The sequence below is a fragment of the Thermobia domestica genome, chromosome 15 (genome assembly GCF_964235325.1).
Source record: "Thermobia domestica chromosome 15, izTheDome1.hap1.1, whole genome shotgun sequence".
Classification (NCBI taxonomy): Eukaryota; Metazoa; Arthropoda; class Insecta; order Zygentoma; family Lepismatidae; genus Thermobia; species Thermobia domestica.
This window is the reverse complement of record NC_137468.1, coordinates 156,399,504-156,421,647: the sequence shown is the minus strand read 5'-3', so window position 1 is coordinate 156,421,647 and position 22,144 is coordinate 156,399,504. Positions and strand designations below refer to the sequence as shown.

The 22,144-nt window shown below is 37.1% G+C and overlaps 1 protein-coding gene across 2 annotated transcripts in view; it reads right to left on the bottom strand.

Moving 5' to 3' along the window:
* The window catches only part of Duox (dual oxidase), a 458,692-nt gene that overhangs the window by 212,452 nt on the left and 224,096 nt on the right, over positions 1–22,144 (bottom strand). For both annotated transcript variants that reach the window (XM_081740305.1, XM_081740304.1), the window contains one exon: positions 18,690–18,851. In XM_081740305.1, the coding sequence (XP_081596431.1) occupies positions 18,690–18,851 (162 nt within the window). The remainder of the gene's footprint in view (positions 1–18,689; positions 18,852–22,144) is intronic.

Sequence of the window (22,144 nt, the reverse complement as noted above, 5' to 3'; positions counted from 1 at the left end):
TCAAAATCACATCACACATCTTTGTTTTCGCCTTTGTTTTAAATGTCTTTGTTCATGAGCTCCTTAGTGGCTAAGCGGTTAGCGTACGCGCCTTTGGCGTGGAAGACCCGGCTTCGATTCCCGGCGAGAGCTCACGTGCTTCGGAGTCCACGTTAATCAGTAGGCCGACGTCTCATATAGCTTCGTTGCTGAGCGAGACAAACTCAAAACTCAATGTCTTTGTTCATAAATGTCTTTGTGTATGGTTTTGCATATACGTGGCATGGACATTATATTTTGATTTCTACGCCATATGTATCTAATTACATACAGAGCTATAGAACGAACACAACAAACTTGGAATATCTACATTGTTTGCGTATGGAAAATAATCACGCTCTACTGCACAGGAGAGCCGTGTGTATGGAATTCCATACACATGGCAATCAACGCAATAAGAAATGTATAATAATAAGAATTAATAATAATAAACAGAAAACGATACGATCACTTACATAATTTATAAATATAAGTTAACATTTAATAAGCATATAACTGCAATGGAATTAAGTTGTTTCTCTCTCTCCCTGAACGCAACAGCCCTTATTGTGCTAAGGCGTAGAAGGGAACTTGTGGCACTCACGATTTGGGGCGGTGTGTGGTCACAACTTCGGATCCCTTTGTTGTTAGTCCTAGCTTTCTAGACGGATGCGGTTATTCCCGGTAGAATATACAAGCAAATAGATTTTGTATTACTATTAAAGTAAATAATTATACTCATTCCCTCAATGTGATACTTGTGGTTACTTAACCGTATGCAGACAGCTGATCCATGGAAGAATCGTTGATAATAATAATAATAATAATAATAATAATAATAATAATAATAATAATAATAATAATAATAATAATAAATAACAGAAGCTCGACAAATATTCTTGCAAATAATAGGAAAAAGTTTGCGTCACACAGTTCACTTTGCTGGACACACCAGTGTGCCGCGTTATACCGATTGTGGCACACTGGAATATAGGGTATGTTTTTTTTTTTTTTTTTTTTCAACTATTCCAACTGCTTCAATTGAAATGGATCTATAATAATAAGAGTGAATTTAGTCTTCTTACCCTTCGATTTAGAAATAAGGTTCGCGAGAATTTCATAAAAGAATAATATACTCAGAATTGTATATAGTAGTTTGTTTTATTCGAAATTACATACTTCCTGCAACTGTTTTTTGATTGAAATGATTTGAAATGAAATCTTTAAGTTTTACGTCCGACGATTATGCTGGATAGGCTAAAGGAGACAGTGATGATAAGAAATGAATGAAATGATCGAGTTAAGAAAGTGGGATAAAACGGGAGAACCTCGAGAAAACCCACGCACAGTGTTTGTCCAGCACAAGGTTCACTTGGCGCGAGCATAGATCGAACCAAGGACTCCATCCACCAGAGGTGAACGCTCTACCACTGAAACACCGTGGGCTCTGAAATTACTTAAAGGAGAAAGGGACTACTTTATGAAAACTTGATGATGGACACATTTGTTAAAAAATACCAGCTTTTCGTGAAATATTGCTTATAGACAGGGGCGGATTAAGGCTTTTGGAGACCTAGAACCGACTGTTTTAAAGGGGCCCTATGTTAAGAATAGTTCCAGTGCATAAATTTTCTCTTCTGCCTTCCACAGCCTCATAGGCTTATGGAACTACTGAGAACTATGCTGTAATATTTGAATGTGCTCCAAGTTTAGAATAATTAGTTTAGTTAAATTCATTATTAACAATTAAATAATTGCATTCATTATTAACAGGTAAATGCTGCTGATAGAAAGACTTAAATCTAGCGATACCACGAGCGTAACGAGCGGGAAAAAAAATAGCATCGGTCTGAAGCCTATAATATAATAAGTTGATTACTATATTTTAGTATTAAACAGAGGGATTTTAAAGGGCCCCCTGAGCTTGGGGCCCCGTAGTCTGGGCTCCATTGGCTCCGCCCTTAATCCGCTAATGCCTATAGATTATAAATTAAAGGGGACGGGCCGGGTCCGTTCTAAAAATTCCGGCCCGTACAGACCTCTAGCCCCTGTGTATATGCTATCTTTGAAAATACAGTAGAGTTTCGCTTATCCGACATGAAACAGGCAGGCAGAACGCCGGATAATATGGATGTATTAAGGAAAGACCTATTAAAAGTCAAACTATGATATAATTTTACATATTACGCATCTAATTATGTTTTGCAAGAAACAAATATAATGCATTGACTCAGTGACGTATCCAGCGTGAGGTCCTGGAAGCTGTCCCTTACCAAACCTCAAGCACTTTTTAATAAACCTACTTTTTCCCTTTTGAGGTTCTTTTATGTCAGATTACTTTGAGTCAGTGTCCAAACTGTGGACAATGCGTTGTTGTTATAATTCTAACAAGTAACACTTCCCAAGTGTAACATTCCGATTTTGATAAAATTTGGCAGGTAGATACTACACATAAAATAAACAAATAAGTGCTTCTTTATTTTTTGCTGAAAAACGGTTTTAGGGGGCAAAAGCCCTCACCCAAAATTTGAAAGTTGACGCCCGAAAGGCAAAAACAAGTGGACCAAAGTGAACGAAATTGTGAACAGATATTGCGGACATAAAATTAGGAAATACGTGTTTTGTATTTTCCTGGAAAAAACTTTTAGGTGGGGCACAGACCCCTCCAAACCTTTGATCATGAAATATCAAAAGTGCTAATAACAGTATGCCAGAAGTGCCTAAATTTACACGAAGAATTGGAACAAAACTTTGTGTTAGTACAATAAGCAAAAAATAAACAAATACGGCTTTTTTATTTCCTGCGAAAAAACTGTTTTAGGGGGCAAAAGGTCCCACCTAGAATTTTGAAATTGGACGCAAGAAAGGGAAGAAGAAATGGACCGAACTGAATGAAATTGTTCACAAATGTTGTAAAGGTAAGATGAGGGAATACGTGCTTCGTATTTTCCTGAAAAAAAAAAAAAAAAAAAAAAAAAAAAAAAAAAAAAAAAAAAAAAAAAAAAAAAACTGTTGAGTGGACCGAGGCGTTGAGTGTCGGAAGGAGAGGACCGAAGCAAATGAAATTGTCTGTAGATATTTGATATGACAAATAAAGCCTCTCGTGTTTCACAAGCGTCTCCATCAGATTTCTTCAAATTTGGCAGATCAATAACAAGCACAAACAGCGTATTTTGTAGTATATCATGAGGCAACTTTAACCCTTATAATGTTTTTCCGCATAAACAAAAACACGTGCCGATTAATTTCCTGTTTGTTGTTGATGTGCCAAAATTGATAGGGACATCTTAAAAACACGAAAGTCCTTATTTTACATACAGTCTATACAATATCTACACACAATTTCATTTGCTTCGGTCCATTCCTTCCTGCACTTTTACGGTAATATTTACTTTTTTTTTTTTTTTGAGGGGCTCTAGACACTGTTCTGTCGTACAAATTAAAACGCATTTCATTTATTGTTTTGCAAATTGTCCCTATACGAAGTTTCGTTGCAATTCTCCATACTCTGTAGGAACTTGTGATGTATACTTATTTGCACTTTTAATATCTCGTAATCAACAGCTTAGAAGGTCCGTTCCCCACTCAACCGCTTTTTTTCCAGGAAAATACGAAACACAATTACCTCAATTTACGTCTAGAATATCTATGCATGATTTCAAAATTTTGGGTGGGGAATTCTGCCCCCTAAAACCATTTTTTCGTGTGTCGTTCAAATTCTTCATGTCCTTTAAGCACTTCTGATATACTATTATTAGCACTTTTGATATTTCACGATCAAAGTTTTGGAGGGGTCTGTGTCCCACCCAAACGTTTTTCTTTCTTTCTTTTTTTTTTTCCAGGAAAATACGGAACCCGTATTCCCTCATTTTTCGTCTGCAATATCTTTGCACAATTTCATTCATTTCGGTTCACTTCTTCTTGCCTTTCGGGCGTCAACTTTGAAAATTTTGGATGGGGGCTTTTGTCCCCTAAAACCATTTTTCCGCAGAAAATAAAAAAAACAGGTATTCGTTTAGTTTTTGCGTATTGTCTATACACAAAGTGTCGTTGGAATTCTTCGTCCTTTACACACATCAGACATATTGTTACTAGCACTTTTGATATTTCATGATCAAAGGTTTGGAGGGGTCTGTGCCCCACCTAACCGTTTTTCCAGGAAAATACAAAACACGTATTCCTTCATTTTACGTCTGCCATATCTGTGCACAATTTCGTTCACTTTGGTCCACTTTTCTTGTCTTTCGGGCGTTAACTTTCAAAATTTTGGGTGAGGGCTTTTGCCCCCTAAAACCGTTTTTCCGCAGAAAATTAAAAAAAAATGTATTCGTTTATTTTATGTGTAGTATCTGCCTGTCAAATTTTATCAAAATCGGAGTGTTACACTTGGGAAGTGTTACTTGTAAGAATATACCGTAATGCCATTGATACCAGGTGGAATTAAAGAACACTTTTAAATGGGATTACAATTTCGTTTCCGTTCTGTTTATAACATTACTGTATTAGAACGATACACTCATTGCCATTTGCTATTTTTGTTATGTGATATACGTAGCAGACAGTTTTCCTTACATGTCTCTAGAAAATTTTTTTTTTTTTTTTTTTTTTTATTTCGTTTGTGTTAGAATACAGTTTGACCGGTTCATAAATGAAAAGTAAGAAATGTTTAAGAGAAAAACAGAACTGTCTCATTATTATTATTATTATTATTATTATTATTATTACTATTGATATTTTTGAAACATTAGAATTACGTGCTTACGAGCTTTCGTGTCGGGCCCCCTCCGAAAAGTAACGTTGGAAATGTGCCTGCACTGAATGACAGACGTATGACTCAAGGTATAGACGGGCGTGCTAAGCGATCGAGTCCGGAGCATCAAAAACAGACTAAGACCACAACTTGCAGTTTTTCTTGCCGCTTGATGCTGCTTTTTACCTGGTATGATATGTCGGATAATAATGTGAAATAAACGAAGGTCAAGACCATGGCGTATTGGTGTTTCATGCACCTAGACCTGTAAAATATTTGTGCCGAAAACATCTTTCACCCACTAGCTAAATTTGTGGGTATGATCGCACATCTTGCCTTATAAAGTATAGTCTTATAAAGAATATATATAGCATGCTAAAAACCTAAAGACCAAATTCAATGATTTTCTATAGTTTTCTTTTTTAATAACGGGAAACTTGTTTATTTCATCACGATAAATCACGTTTGATACTAAGATGTCTGTTTCTGTCTATATATATTTTTCATACTTTATTGGAGACAATTTTTTTTGTTTTTGTTTTTTCAAGAAAAGAGAATGATAAAAGAAGCTATATAACAGCATAAACTGAAAGCAATGGCTATTACTAATAGTACACTAATTCTAAATGAATACGTCATCAGAGGAAACAAAAAGTTATTTCTTTATTGTATTGTTTCAGTTTTTATTAACATACAAATTATACACTTCTATAATGTTTCGTAAAAAAAAAAAAAAAAAAAAAAAAAAAAAAAAAAAAAAAAAAGAACAGGATCGGATGAGATTCGATCTGGGGTCAAAACAGTACAAGAATTACCAGTCCGTCACTCTACCCACTTGACCACACAGACTTTCTTCTGTTGTCTCTCTTTTTCTTAAGAAATAAATGCTCATGGCTATAGAGCATGTCACTTCCAAACTTAAGACAACAGTTTTTCTCTTTGTTTATATATTTCGGTATAACATCTTGGTTACAGAAGCTAATTTATATTTGGCAGACAATTTACACCCTAGATTTAAGCCAATAAATGCAATATTTTACTGCACTGTTCCTTGATTCAATTCTCCCCCTGTTCTGTTACCAATTCTGTAATTCCCTCTACTATCGTGCTGTGCGACTCCAAAAATTCCCTCGAAAACATTATTGCCAGTATACACAAAACCGAACATAATTTTGTTTTTTGCTTATATTTTTATTATTTTATTATATTTTTTGGAAATATCTCCTTAGATGGATTGCTTTTTATGATGTCCACATACTAATAACTGAATTTTACCCATAAACATAAGGAAAATGAAATAATTGCGAAAAATCGTGAGTTACAGTATACGCGCAATTTTTTTTGCGCATGGGAGTACTTGTATGTATGATTTTCAATAAATCCCATATAAAATTTATTTAAATCATATGGTATGTTTGAATTGCATTAGAACATCAACTTATTTACATTACCATATCCGCCGAAAATATATAAAAAAAAAAAATAACCACATTACGTATTAGAAACTACACATTACTGATAATAGAAGGGAAGCTAGTTCGAGTTTTACTTATCGTCGTTGTGCATGAAATTGTTTCAATCCGTCAAGGAAATTCTTTCCCTGACTCAAGGAAAAATCCCTCAAACAGGTCAAGATTTCCCTAACTCCATTTTCGGCGAAAGGGGATTCGGCCAAACGGGACTACACGACCCACTCACTATGGCCTATGAAACCCAGAAGTTCAATCACAAAAACTTCTCCACTGACTTCTATCCTTAGCTAATTGGATCCAGTTTCTACTTTGTATTTCCATTTCTGCGAGATTCATCTTAATATTGTCCTCCCATCTGCGCCTAGGTCTTCCTAATGGTAGTTTTCCGATTGGATTTCCAGTCAAAACTTTGAAATCGTTCCTATTTTCTTCCATTCTGGCTACATGGACTGCCAATCTGAGCCTCCTAGATTTGGTGACCCTAACAATATTCGGTGAAAGATAAATTATGTAGTTTCTCGTTATGAAGTTTTCGCCATTCCTCATTACCGTTTCTCTTGGGTCCGAATATTCGTCTCAGGACCTTACTCTCCGCTTTTATATATTATATATATTATATATATTATATATATTATATATATATATATATATATATATATATATATATATATATATATATATATAAGCTTCAAATTCCTGGATATTTGACGAATTATGAAATTCATTTTTTGGAAAGGTATGTAAAAAACAAATTTGCTCTTGCATCTGTTGTAAAAAACAATGTCAGGGACAGAATATAGTATTTAATATATTTTAAATACCATGTTATATTCTGGTTTATTTAATGTAGGGAGGAAAATAAGGATACCTTAGTGCTTAAATAATTGTTTTATACTATGTAGGCCTATTATATGTGCATCAAAAGAGAAAAAGAAAACAAGGAAATAAAGAAAATACAAAGAACGTGTGTTCTCGGCGGTGTCAGAAGTTCCCCCTCCTGTCTTGGAATTGGTGTTTCCCCCCTACTTAGAAAACAATACTGTGAGCGTCCCTGTTTGAGCCTCGACAAGAATTTTTGTTCTTACCGAGAAGAAAAGAGGCCACGATGGCTCAGTGCTAGAGTGCTTAGTTCTGATAAGTCCCTGGTTCGAAGCCCGGCCATTAAGTTTATAGTGGAAACAGTATCCGTGGGTTTTTGTGAGGGATACTCCAGTTTCCTTTCACATACACATTCCACCAATTCTTCCATTATTATTCATCTGCCTCAGTCATTATCATTAGTCTCTCTTAGCATAAACAGCATAATGTGGGAACTAGATTCTTAAAAAAGAAGAAAAAGAAAGCCGGTACCATGTCCACGATATATCATTCGTGCTCAGAGGTCTAAATCAATCTTTTTAAACTTGATGATAATAGTTTTTGTTATTCACCTTATTAGAGAAATTGAAATGATTTAAGCTTTTAATTTGCATTGTAGGAATAAACTTTTAATTTGCGTTGTACGTTGGTGTCATTGAAGAGATTTTATGACCAAAATGAAAGTGCACAGATAAATGATGCTTGAGCACAATAATGCAACATGTTACATTGCACTAGGCACTTAAGAGCAGCAGATGGAAGCCACTTAGTTTGATGGCTTTGCTTCGTAATCTCGAAAAGCAGATGTGCAGCTAACAAATAACTACTTTGTCGTGAATTATTGCTGTATTTGTTGTAGTGCAATAAGTGGTCATTTAGGTTTATGACTGTAGTGTTTACTACTTTTAAACAGTGTCAGGGATTGATTAGTGGAACAAATGTCTTTATCTAATGATGTGTTTATATGTGTTATTTACTTTTTTCTTATTACTTATATTATTATGAATGGTTGTAGTGAAAGTTTAGAAACAAGAAGGTCTGCAATGACTACAGTGTTGCTATATGAAGTAAATAATCTTTCCTGAAGTTTTAAGGCTGAGAAAATATTGTCAAAATTGCCTAGATTATTTAAAACACCAACTTTGCAACGTATAGCCAAAGTTCTAATAAATATACATACACACATACACACATACATACACACACACACACACACACACACATACATACATACATACACACACATACATACATACATACACACACATACATACATACATACACACATACATACATACACACATACATACATACATGGGCAGTTGGTTAATAATCCCCGCAGATCGACGTGCATTCGTTTTAGGACCAGTTTTGCTTGGGAAAGTTCTCTAAATGAGTTTTAATACATGAAATAAGACAAAAAAAAGTCTAGTTTCACATTAAGATTACGGTAGACTTCTTATGTATCCTAATTCAACACTATAATGTATTGGTAGAGACTGTACATGGCTTTTTTAACGAAAGTTCTGTATAAGTAATATGCTAGAAGTAAGCAGTTTGCTGTATACAATAGCTCTTTAAGAAGTTTGACCTCCTGCCCGAAGTAGTGATGTCAACCACTTCGGCTCTGTTCAATTAAGCCAACAGCTCAGGCCAAATCGATTGGTATAGCCACAGGCTTGGTTCGGCTCGACTCAGTTGAGCCATCGTATCGAGTCGGCTCTGATGACTGAGCTGTTGGCTCAGATCACTAATCGTTTCTGTGATGACAGACATGAGCCGAGCCGTTGACAATAGGGATGGCCAGAACCGGTTCCTGGTGGAATCTTTTCGGCTCTGAACGGGTCCGGTTCTAGAAGATTCCGAAACCGGGTTTTTGAATGTAGGTCTGGAACCAGTTTTGAAAACCGGATATCCAAGAACCGGTTCAGCCGGAACCGGAACTTTGTGGCCATCCCTACGCTAAACTCTAGCTGCTGGCAGGATGTGAACAGTGTGCTAGATGAAATGGTGGAAGCGACAGGCAGGCGCCGGCCGCTTGTATCATTTGCTTAAACTGGGTAACTAGCCAAATGAGTTTGGTGAACTCATTGACTACAGGCAAACTGGCAAACACCTACTGGTGGACCAAATTTTTTTTTCTAGGGGGCACAAGCGTAAGTTCCTCTTTGCAGTGTTTTGAAGGTGAACTTTGTGCCTCCTTTACGGGTCTTTGGGGGCTTTCGGATTCAGGTCTGGAACCAGTTCCTCAGATACGGTTCTAGAACCGGATTTTCGTACCCAGCTCTGGAACCTGTTCCTCAAATCCGGTTCTAGAATCGGGTTTTCGGATCCAGGCCTGGAACCGGTTCTAAAAACTGGATCTGCAAGAATCCGCGGAACCGGAATTTAATGGCCATTTTAGTTGATAACACTAGCTTACTAGCCTGAAAACAGCGCGGAGGTGAGTTGGTATCTCCTGCCCACTGCAGCATGGAGACTAAAGGAATCTTGTTCGAGCAGCGCAAAGGTAAGGTTAGTAAGTCTCTCCTACTCAGAGGAGCACGAAGAGAGATAGGAATGATGAGCTAGAACTGATGACTTCTTGGTTCAACGTTTTCTTTTATAGCCGAATTTTGGAGAGAGAGCCTGTCGAGGGGTTATATGATCCTTCGTGGTTCCACGTCTCTCATAGCATCGATGCTGAACGGGACGTTAAACTCAACTAATTTCGGTCATTTTCGATCACCTAATTATCTCCCCCTCACCTAAGTTCTATCGTCAAAGTGATACGATAAAAACCATGTCAGATCCGAACCTCATCTATGTTGAAAATTTGATCGAGAAGGGTCCGGTGGTAAGAGTGATGAAGTTACAAAGACTGACTCTCTCCCCCTCCCCTACGTTGCACTGTAAAAGTGAAATTATAAACATCCCAGGCCTGAACTTTGTCTATGTTGAAAATTTGATTGAGATTGGTCGTTTGGTTAAAAAAATTAAGTTTATTTTTGTATCTCCCTCTCCCCTAAGTTCTACTGTCAAAGTGAACAGAAAAAATACTCCTCGACTCGAACTTAATCTATGAAGCTTTGGTCGAGATCCGTCGGGTGGTTCAAGAAATGAGTCACAAACGGTCACTTTCAACTTTATAATATAGATTTCATGCATGCAATATATTCTTGCCATTACAGATTGCAATAGGAGTTTCGTGCAATCAAACTTTCCTTGCGACTTCCATGTGTGGAACACAAAGACCTTGTGTCTGTCTCAAACTGACCTTTATCTTCTCAGCTACTAGATTTGATTTTACCAAAAATCTTACGAACCGTTCTTGTTTAGTCACAGTAAATATTAGCTGTAGTATTGACACAAAACCTTGAGAAAACTGGCGAAAAATTCTCCAGCGTATTATGCGTCCGTGAACATTACAATAGGAAGAACTTTTCTTCTTAACACTGGAGGAAATTAAGAGATTTGTTACTCCACACCTCCCACCACGTCTCCTTCGACTGTGTGTTGCATCCTGTGAAGCTGAACAAAATTGTGTGTCCCCAAAGTGTGAAAGAAAACATCTAAACAGAGCACAAACCTTGTACATAATCTTGTATCGCGGAAATTCCGAACAGCAGGAATGCATCCTGCAGGAGTTTTCTGCGAATAAGATTCGATAAGGCATTGAAAAGAGTTCTGCATTAGTGAGTGAGTGATTTTATTTCCCCCTCCTTTTTCACTAAGAACAGTCAAATCATTGAGGAATTTGTCATTGAAAGAAGGGTTAAACTTACTTCTTACAATTTCAGCATAATATTGTTACAAATAAATCTTATAAGCTATAAAACATACCTGTAATTGTCAAAATAATAATAGATATTGAAAATTAAGGTTTAAATGACAATTTTAGGTTTTATGCAGCGGCTCAGATTTCATGACCGGGGACATTCACGTGTGTGTGTCGTCATATCCAAGTCAAAATATCCAATTCTGGGAAATCCATAAACCGAGGGGGTACCTCGACCCTCACCATCGGCGTCCATGAGTAGTCGAGCCATATGTGTAACAGCTGGCTACCGGGCCGGTCCCAGCACACAACTTTTTCAACTGGCCCACCTGTCCTGTTGAAGATTTCTTACATAATCTCAGTTTATTTTCCTTTGCTGGATAGTAATGTCCAGCTTGAAAATTTCCTCCGTGTTGAAAAAACCTGTGTACCGGAGAACACTGAGCGACTATTTCAGGACATGAAGGATAAAGTTCCACTAAAATGTCAATTTTTTCTTCTTCAGTAAACAGTTTGATTTACAGTTATAACAGTTTGTGTATGTGTGTGTGTGTGTTCCTGTGATAGTGTTTTTCATAGTGGTGGGGGGGACAAACCGGATTTAGGAAAGCCGAAACCAGTTTTTGAAAATTTAAAGAAATCAGAAATTTTCAAAACCGGTTCGGTTTTCGCCGGATCTGGTTCCAGTTCTTTTCAAATTTGGTACTATTTCTGACCAAAATAGTGTTTCATTGTTCTCCGGAAACAGATTCTGTTTCCACAGAAACAGTTGTGTGTATTCACAGAAACAGTAAAATCAATTTCGGTGAAAACTCAACTGGGTTTTGGAAAAACCGAAACCGGTTTCGACGAAGAACCGAACCGGTTTGAGAAAACCGAAATATCGGATTTCGGATTTAGTTCTCTAGAAACCGGTATCCTATTTTTATAAAAACCGGTTTTGCCCATCAGTTTTTCCATAGTCTGTTTGCGATGATACAATGAACGTGTTTTTCCACTGAATATGGCTTTTTTTAAGGAAATGTTCAAAAAAAAAAAAAAAAGTCTAGTACGGTCCTAGACAGCAGGAAACCCTCTACGATTGGCTTACCACCTGGTCCCAACTTGCGCAACTCTGGTGTATACCGTAACATGCTATGCTAGCGTCAAAATTGGGAAGTCTAATGAGATGTATTTAATAGGTTTTACTTTAATACGACGTGGTTATGAGCCTGTTTTGTATGTTACGAATGATTTATTTTTTAGCGACAAATATTTTATATAGTTTTGTTCTTCGGGAACTACATAATTATGAGGATTTACCTTCAACCACGTAATTTTGTTCAGCTCGATCACATTTATTTATTTATTTGTTTATTTATTTATTTGAACATTCCCCACCTCTTAGATTTAAAACTGTAGAATTTTAAAAATGGAAATAACAGCCTACTCCGAAATTTCCAAACATTGGAATCTAAAAATTTTATTAGCATGCTAGTATTCGAAATAAAGCAACATTTTAGTGTAATTTCATTATGCACTAGTGTTGGTCACGAGATAACAAATTCTCGTCTCTTCTACATTCTTACCTTGAAAACTAGACATTTCGTCTTTTTCGAATCTCGTGGGTAACAATAGTTCATCCAAGTTTTGAATCTCTCACACTATTTTAGTGTTACAAGATTCACCGTATAAAAACGGAATTGCTGAAGTGATTTTACGAACACAATGAAAAGTATTTGTCAACATTTAAAGATACATTTTTAAAAAAATTAAATGAGGTTATCAGAAGAAGTGCGGGAAATGTCCTCGCTGAGTACCCAAACAACTGAACAAGACTACATGCTTCTGAAGGTGGCACTAAAGCCTCTGATGTCACAGATCGCGCCAATGTTCACCTCTAATTCATCCACTATAGGCCTACATAGTTTGTAGACACGCCCTTTTAGATTACACATCAAAAAAATTGGTGAAATTCACGTTAGGAGACGCTGGAGACAGGGACGGCGCCAGAAACGTTTAATGGGGTGGGCGGAAAGAGACGGACCTAGTTGCCGGGTGGGCGGACAATGAAAATAAGAACTGGGCAATGTAGACATTTTTTGGACAATAATTTTCAATCTTTAAACTCTTTAGTAAACTAACGAGGGAACCTATTCAAGTATAACTCTGACTTCGAGTCGAGACTATGGCCGTTGGATACCTTGTCCCAAAAGAATATAACACGAAAAGGGATACATCCTCGATCGCAACCGTTGCGGAGATATAAGCGTGAAAAGTTAGAAATTGAGCTCCATACTATACATTACAAAGTCATATTCCGGGGCAAATTTTTTGGAAACGGTCGAGTACGGAAACTCAGCGAATACATATCAAATTAGTGTGGGGAGAAAAGCACCTTTTAAGTAAAAAATTTGTGTACCCGGGGCACTCGCAGGGTCCCAGGCGGGGCTCATCTCAAAATTTGCAAATGGAACCGGGGGTCAAGTAGTATATTGTATGAAAGCTATTGTGAAATAAAAGAAGTTAGAACAAATCTCAACTCTCTACGATAACGCTGTGCAAACGGGCAACTGGTCAAAATGTCAATACAACCTACATCAGAAAATCTATGGCCACGCTTCTAAATCCGTTAAGTTGCGATAATAACAAAACAGAAAAACATGTTTGAAAGTGCAAGGTATTGAAGTAAAGCAAATTGCTGCAGAGTCTCTCTCTTAAAAGCACCCTCCGATATATTTTATTTCTGCACCATTATTCCAGCTTTCTCCAACCCCATTCCTCTCCAAGTTGCCTCACAGTTTCAAGGTTACTCCTTTTCGTCTTTACCATGATGTTTCTCGTTCAGCAAATCCCCCGATAGAAATTTCACAGTGGAATCTGTGAATTTGGGGTCCCTATGTGCGAAGCATATACCGTTGCCTTTTGACCTTCTCACCCTCCACTACGATTGCGATTGACAATGTATCCTTTCTCTTCTAGGACACGAAATCCAATGGTCATGGTTATTCTATGATCCATTGGTCATTCGAAGTCACATTTATAATTGGATAAGGTCCGTTGTGCGACTCTGTGAGAGACTGCAGCAATTTGCTTTACTTCAATACCTTGCACTTTCAAACATGTTTTTCTGTTTTGATATTGTCGCAACTTAACGGATTTAGAAGCGTGGCCATAGATTTTCTGATGTAGGTTGTATTGACATTTTGACCAGTTGCCCGTTTGCACAGGGTTATCGTAGAGAGTTGAGATTTGTTCTATCTTCTTTTATTTAACAATAGCTTTCATACAATATGCTACTTGACCCCCGGTTCCATTTGCAAATTTTGAGTTGGACCCCACCTGGGACCCTGCGAGTGCCCCGGGAACACACATTTTTCATTCAAAAGATGTTGTGCTCCTCACACTAATTTGATATGTATTCGCTGAGTTTCCTTACTCGATGGTTTCCGAAAAATCTGACCCGGAATATGACTTTGTAATGTATAATGTGAAGTTCAATTTCTAACTTTTCACGCTTATATCTTTGCAACGGTTGCGATCGAGGATGTATCCCTTTTCGTGTTATGTTGTTTTGGGACAAGGTATCCAACGGCCATAGTCTCGACTCGAAGTCAGAGTTACACTGGGATAGGTTCCTTCGTAAGACTCAGACCGAAATAGGGGAGGGACAAGGATGTGGAAAACAGTTGTCTTGAAGGTACAATTCCGTTGTTCGCCTGGTGGGTCTGAAGAAATGCAGGACTTAGGATGGGCTGCGGGAGTTCGTGGCTATACTCTCGACCTACCGATTTCCGCGTGGCAGACACAATACCTCTACTTCCAGTTTTTTAAAACAATAATAACGGTGTGTACTGTGTGGTCGATGAAGTTCTAAATAGCTTTACTTTTTCTCCCTTCAAGAATGCACATGAATGCATAGAAATAAAAGAAGGTTCAAACAACACAGACTAATAGATAATAGGACCTTTCGTTAATATCATAAAATACACAATAAGTAAGTAAAGTAAAACAAGAATAAAATAGGCTATTGCAAACATGTTTATCTTTGAAGCATTTATTACAAAAAAGCAAGAGACAAAAAAGTATAAATCATTTATATTTTCTCTCTATATCCTTAATTTGTGCACATTAGATTTTTTTGACGTGATCTCTATATGCAACAGCAAAGATCTATGTTACTAAAAGAATAGGGAAATTCGACAGCATAATTGTTTAATCATACCTTACACAGAAATCTTTGAAATTGAAACTCAAGTTGAAAAATAATAAAACAATTATAAATTGGATAAAGAAGTAAATAGCAATTAACAAAACTTCATCATGATCCACAGAAACAACAATGTATTTTAAACTATGAAGGGCTGGTACGAACAAGCTTGAAATAAACTTTTATACCTGCACTTTAATGGAGTACATAGCGTTGATTGTTATGTCCAACATCGAGTAATTTTACCACATTCTCTACAGCAATATTCATTACAAGCTTTCTTTCTACTGAAAGGAAACAAAGATCGCTTAGGCGACAGTTTGCCATTCGATTTCTTAGATATGTTTTAGCCCTTCTAAGACACGAGAAAGAACGTTCACATGGTGAATTAGATACAGGAATGGTGACAGCAATTACGGCTAATTTGTGAATTTCATGAAAAGCAATTTTGAAACGATCCATCACTTCAGTAAACTGAGAAACGGAGGTAATTTTGCATTGCTTTTCCTCCTCATAACGTTTCAAAACTTTCGGAAGAAGTTTCATTTCCACCTCTACACTAGTGATGAGCAAATGCAAGACCAAGACCAAGATCGGGGTGATCTTCGTCTTGGTCTTGCACATCCAGTCTTAGTCTTGGTCTTGCGCTGGAACCCTTGGTCTTGGTCTTGCTGCAGGAGTCTTACAAGTCTTGCTTTTAAGAAATCTTATGCTTTTCATAGGTAAATTTTACTCTGGATAAATTCTACAATACGCCAATAGTAACAAAAATACTATGTATATTTCTAAATATAATATAGTTTACCTTGGTGTAAGTATGATGATAGTGTACAATATAGGCGATAACCTTTATTTTTTTCAATGGGTCCCCATGCTTCACTACTTATAAGATAAATTACAACGTTTCGTAATCTTTTTATTTTTTAACAGATCTAATACTCCACTGGTTCCCAAACTAGAGAGCATGAAAGAAAATCAAGACGCCACAGATTATTGAAATACCATGAATTGCAAAATTATTTTTGCACTTTAAAGGTGTCAGTTTTTCTTTTCAACCACGATTAGCTAATCTTTGTATTAAGCAAACTTCCATTTAAATATCGAGATTTTGTTTTACTGATTCCAATATGTACTCTATGGGGCAGAAACATTGGCATTACGCAAAAGCGATTAAAAAATTGCAGGCTTTCGAAACGTGGGCATGTAGAAAAAAAGGAGAGAATTAGCTGGGTTGAACGGAAAGCGAATGAGGTGTTAGAAATATTAGCAGTAGGGGAAGAAAGAAGAATTTTAGATATTGTTTAGAGGAGGAAGAGGAACTGGTTGGGATATTGGATGAGGAGGAACTATATTATGAGGGACGTGCTAGAAGGTATGGTGGAAGAAAAGAGAGGGAGAGAGCGAAGGAGACTGTAGTAGGAAGGTATTAAAACAGAAAATTGCTACGTCAAGACGAAGAGACTACCTGAGGATCACCGTACATCGAAGCTTCTCAGTTGCAGCAAGTAACCTGCCAATAATGGTAGAATAGCTGATGATGAGAAATAACTGAAATGGCGGAATGAAAAAAGTAGGAGGAAACGGAAAAACCCCAAGAAAACCCATGCACACGGTGTTGTCTACCAAAAAAGCTCACGGCTCAATATGACATATGTGTGGTTTGAAAACGAGCAATGTCTACAGAAAATGCGAACAACCAATGCAGAAAACGACACACTGTAGCTATATTCTACAGGGGCAGATCGACTCACACGGCTTGCATGGTTTGGGTACAAAACCTCGCGGCGACAACCTCGCGGGACAAAACCCCGCCTGGCCAAAACCCCGCCGCCCAAAACGTCGCGGGCCAAAATCTCGCGGGGCCAAAACCTCGCCTGACCAAAACCTCGTGGCCCAAAACCTCGCCTTCCAAAACCTCGTCTTCCAAAATATCGCCATACCCAAAATCTCGCCTGACTAAAATGTAAATGTTCCAACAGATGATAAGGATGACGGTATAAAAGACGCGGTTTCAGAAGAAGTATCACGGGTATTTGACCAAGTTCCGCGATACCATATGGCAATTCTATTTCTGTATTAGAGGATTTCAATGTGAAGGTAGGTCAACAGGATGTTTTTAAACTGGTTATAGGGAAAGAAAGTCTGCATAAGGAAAGTAATGACAACTAACGGGGTTAGTTTCGTGAACTTTGGAACATCCAAAAACTTAAAATTTTAACAAAAATCTAATAATATTTATGAAGGTATGAAATAATATATGAGTTTTTACGACGTCCCTTGATTATGTCCTGTAGGTTAAAGGAGACGTAGATGACCAGGATGAAGGAAATGATCGAATAAAGAAAGTGGGAGGAAACGGGAATAACCCGAGAAAGCCCACGCACACGATGTTTTGTATATTATTATTATTATTATTATTATTATTATTATTTGTAATGTGGAATTGCATATTAAGAAACTCATTGGATACATTTTAAAGAAAAGTTTCATTCGCGGCGAGGTTTTGGCCACGCGATGTTTTGGGTGGCGAGGTTTTGGCCCGGCGAGATATTGTCCCGCGAGGTTTTGGCCGGCGAGATTTTGGGCGGCGATGTTTCGGTCGCAAGATTTTGTCCGTATCCCGGCTTGCATCAACTACTGGGAGCACATTCACTCCAGCGGCATTTTTACTGAAGCCAAGAAATTCAAGTAGAAGATGTAATGATTTCCCCCTTCTTTTTTACATTCTATAAAAAAAGTAAAGTAGTACTGGTACTTGTGCAAGACTTGAACAAGAGTCTTGATCTTGGTCTTGGTCTTGCAGGTATAGTATTGGTTTTGGTCTTGGTCTTGCATTGGGATTCCTGGTCTTGGCCTTGGTCTTGCATGCAAGACTCTTGTAAAAACTGCAAGACCAAGACTCTTGCGCTCATCACTACTCTACACTATCGACATCACATCCATAATGACATGCAAGTGGTTCAATTTTCTCAAATGAGAGGAAATGTTCACTTTTATAGTGAAGACTGCTTATTCCAGTGCAAATTGTCGTTCAGCTGTATCTGGAATTATGTTTGTAAATAAAATCACTGTTCATTGCAGAGTTAAACAGGGTCCTAGAACCTATTACATTACAATCAATAGTAATACCAATTGCTTTTGAAGTACAGGATGTCACCTTCATTATTCTACTTCTGCTGGGGTGGGCGGATGGGTGGGCGGTCGCCCACCCCCGCCCACCTTTAGTGCCGTCCCTGGCTGGAGACCATGGTTCTTGTGAAATAAGCGAGTGAGTCAAGTGATTAGACGAAGAATACGTCAGGAATGCCTTGTGTCTCCATCTTGTTGTAATAATGTGAGCTCTTTATCATCTGATTCACAAATTCCCAGAAATACAAACGAAATCCTTGAAACATTTACAATAGCAAATTATTATCAGGTATCTTTTTGAGTAGGACACTTGTTATAACTTAAGTATTGCGCTGGAGAAGACATACTATACAACGAAACACTAAGAACGTAGAAGAGCTCTGAAAAAGCTTTTGTCACGATCATCGTGAGTTTCAGAAACAAAGCGTAGCTTCCCAAGCATTCAGATCACAACACGGAAGTTAAAAAACTAACTATTTACCCTATCAATTATGGAAGATAAATATAGATACTTACCAAAGAAAGCAAGCAAGGCTGTCCTGTTGCGAGCGGACCCAACGCCATCGCTCCCTTTCATGAAAATCTCGCTGAGTTTTCGAGGACTCGGCCGATTTTGTCCAGCCAGCATGTAGACGCCATCGGCATACGATGGGGGAGTTTTACGTGTTAAGTGACTATCTGAAATTAAAGAAGAATTAACATTAAAAAAAAATATTCTGTTACAGTTTCATTTACATAATAAATATAATAATGCAGCACATGTAACATTTAACGATAACCCGGTTTGAGATTCTCCAGCACAGAGTGGTTTCGGAAATATGCAGATAGAAAATTAATATTGCAGTTTTCGAGATTCACTTATATGGAACTTCTGTGACACTAGCAGCATTCTTTTTAAAGCATGGGACTGTATTATTTACTTATTGATAATGAGGCAGACTTTCGCGACTGATTTTATCACAGTTTTTGTTGGCTCACGTAGTTAGCTACGCTCTTGAACTCTGAATTTGTTAAAATTTATAAGCTTCAAATCATATAGTACGAATTCGCACTTAATTATGCCTTAAGTGAATCAGTTTACATGCAAAAGTCTCACAAAATGAATAATCATAGTTACTTTTTTTTTTTTTTTTTTTTTTTTTTTTAACGTTGCACTTTTAAACAAATTTTTGAAAACTAATTTTAGTTTTGTATCTGCGTCAACGTAAATTAAGGATTATGTTTATTTCTTGCTTCACATAGCTCCCCAAACTGGAACAAGATTTCAGATCAACATCACATTCCGTACCCGTATTTGGAGTTAAATAAGCATATGCGGACTTACGGCAAGCATTTCATCTGGCTGTACCTCTTACCTTTCAAGTTCAGAGAGTACTGCCTCTTTCTGACAATTCCAAACTAATACCACTTACAATGACTATAGCCTACGGAACTCGAAGGTACAATGTTACATTCACGAAAAGTCAACTTTTACAAGTTTCTAATTCACATTCTTATCTGAGAGATAATCTTAATTTGTCTTCCGATCTGCGGCTAGGTCTTCCGAAGTAGTTTTCAGATAGGATTTCCAGTTAAAATTTTGAGAAGCGTTCCTACTTTCTTCCATTCTGGCCACACGACTTGTCCACATTAGCCTTCTAGACTTCATGACCTTAATACAGAGTGTCCAATATACAATGTAATCCGGAGTTTGGGATAGAACTTTTGAACCTGAAGCGACACCCAAATAATGGTTATACCAAAATGAAGCTTTGTTCATGCATATATTTCTAAACTAGGAAACAACGGTTGAAGTACACTAGGAACCAGACAGTGTTGCCAGATGTAACTTTTTTTTTTTTTTTTTGCAAAACATTTAAATTGACTCATAATTCATACATATGGGTGTTCTATCGTTAATTTTCAGTTTGTTTAGTTGAAGTAGTTTACAAACTATGAAACAGAAAAAGGAATTTTCCATTTCCACCCATAACTAATCGGATGAGGCCTCTGTAAGGGTGAACTAAGGAAATCTTAGTTTTCTTAAATTAACACTCTGAATTGGCAACATTGCTGATGTTTCAGTGCATCAAAAGGCGTGTTAAGAATCAGTCTACATTATGCAATTCCTGAAAACAACGAAAAATAAACTTGGAAATGATCATGATAAAACTTTTACTTAGATGCACCCGGCAACACTGCTATTCATTTCTATGGGCAGGAGGTATACAAGAATAACTCTGGAACTATACAAGACCTGCAAACGAATATTCGCAGTGCTATTGAGAACATTAACACTTCTATTCTTCGTAAAGTTGCGTCAACATGGTGAAACGTGTGAACCAGTGTTCGAATCAAAACAGGGGACACTCCCAGCACGCTGCACAGCTAGTAACTTAGTAAAAGCAACAGGGTTGCCGGGTGCAAGTAAGTAAAAGTTTTACCATGATAATTTCAAAGTTTATTTTTCGTTGTTTTCAGAAATTGCATAATGTAGACAGATCCGTAACACCTTTTGATGCACTGAAACATCAGCAATGCTGCCAATTCAGAATTAATTTAAGAAAACTACGATTTCCCTATTCCCCCTTACAGAGGCCTCATCCGATTAATTATGGGTGGAAATTTAAAATTCTTTTTTCTGCTTCATAGTTTCCAAGCTACTCTAGCTAAAACTGAAAATTAACGACAGAACATCCATACGTATGAGTCAATTTACATGTTTGATTTATACCTTCAGTTACATCTGGCAACACTGTGTGGTTCCTAGTGTACTTCAATCAATGCTTCCTAGTTTTAAAATATCTTTATGAACAAAGCTTCATTTTGGTATAAACATTATTTGTGTATCGCTTCAGGTTCAAAAGTTCTACTATCCCAAACTCCGGGTTGCATTGTATATTGGACACCCTGTAGATAGTATAAATTACGCAGTTTGTTACGTTTCCGACATTCCAGTCTTTCTCGGGTTCAAACTTCGCCTCGGGATTTTGTTTTCGAACACTTTTAATGTATCTTCTCTCCAAGTAAGCGACCATGTTTTGGAATCATAGCACAATATGCATAATTATACAAAGCTTCAAATTCTTCGACAGAAGTCGTGAAGACAAAAAGAGTACACTGAATAGTAACATGAATTCCCTGCTTTCCGTGGACATTTAATTTCTTCGTGGATGGTTTTGGTCTGCAGATATTGATCCTAGGTATTTGAAAGTGTTCATTAATTCAAGACTAGACATTCATATTGTCATACAGTAGAAGGCAGATTAAAGCTCTTCGATAACCGTTCACTCCCAATTTGAATTTTATTTAACAAAATATTATATAATTTATTTATTTATTTATTTATTTATTTATTTATTAGGAAGTTCGCGAGTTAGTATAAGAAAAACGCTATTACATAAACTCCAGTTTTCAATACCTCTGTATAAACTTCCGCCTATTGTTACGCCTATTCAGTGGAGGTCTACATGCATTCCTCATATCCAGCATTTGATCTCAATTCCTCTACTCGTTTCAAAATTAATATAGCATTTCTAGACATTTTCTACGTTCTATTTTCGCACTTTGCCCTCGCTTACCTCCCAGCTCGTATACGGTCTGCCAATAAACACTTTTTTTCTGTTTCTTTTGGTGCTGAATCCAGTGCTAGCAATCATTTTCAGCAATTGAATTCACCTAATCTGAATGTTCCCTTGTCAGAACTCGAAGAATTATTTTTATTTTAGTGTCAATTATCGAAAATCTTTTCGCGGTGGGGGGCATTCGATTCCCGTCGGTACCTCATGTACTTCAGATCCCACATTAAACCGTAGCTCCGCAGTTTCACATAGCCTCGCTGTTGAACGGAGCGCTAAACTCAAAATTAAAGTTTTTCCTAACCTTATTTTGTAAATTTGTGTACAAAATTTATAGCTTGATATTTTTTTAATTCCCTCTAAAATTATGAAAATCCCTCCGCGTCATAATAGATGAGGGGTGTGATAATATTC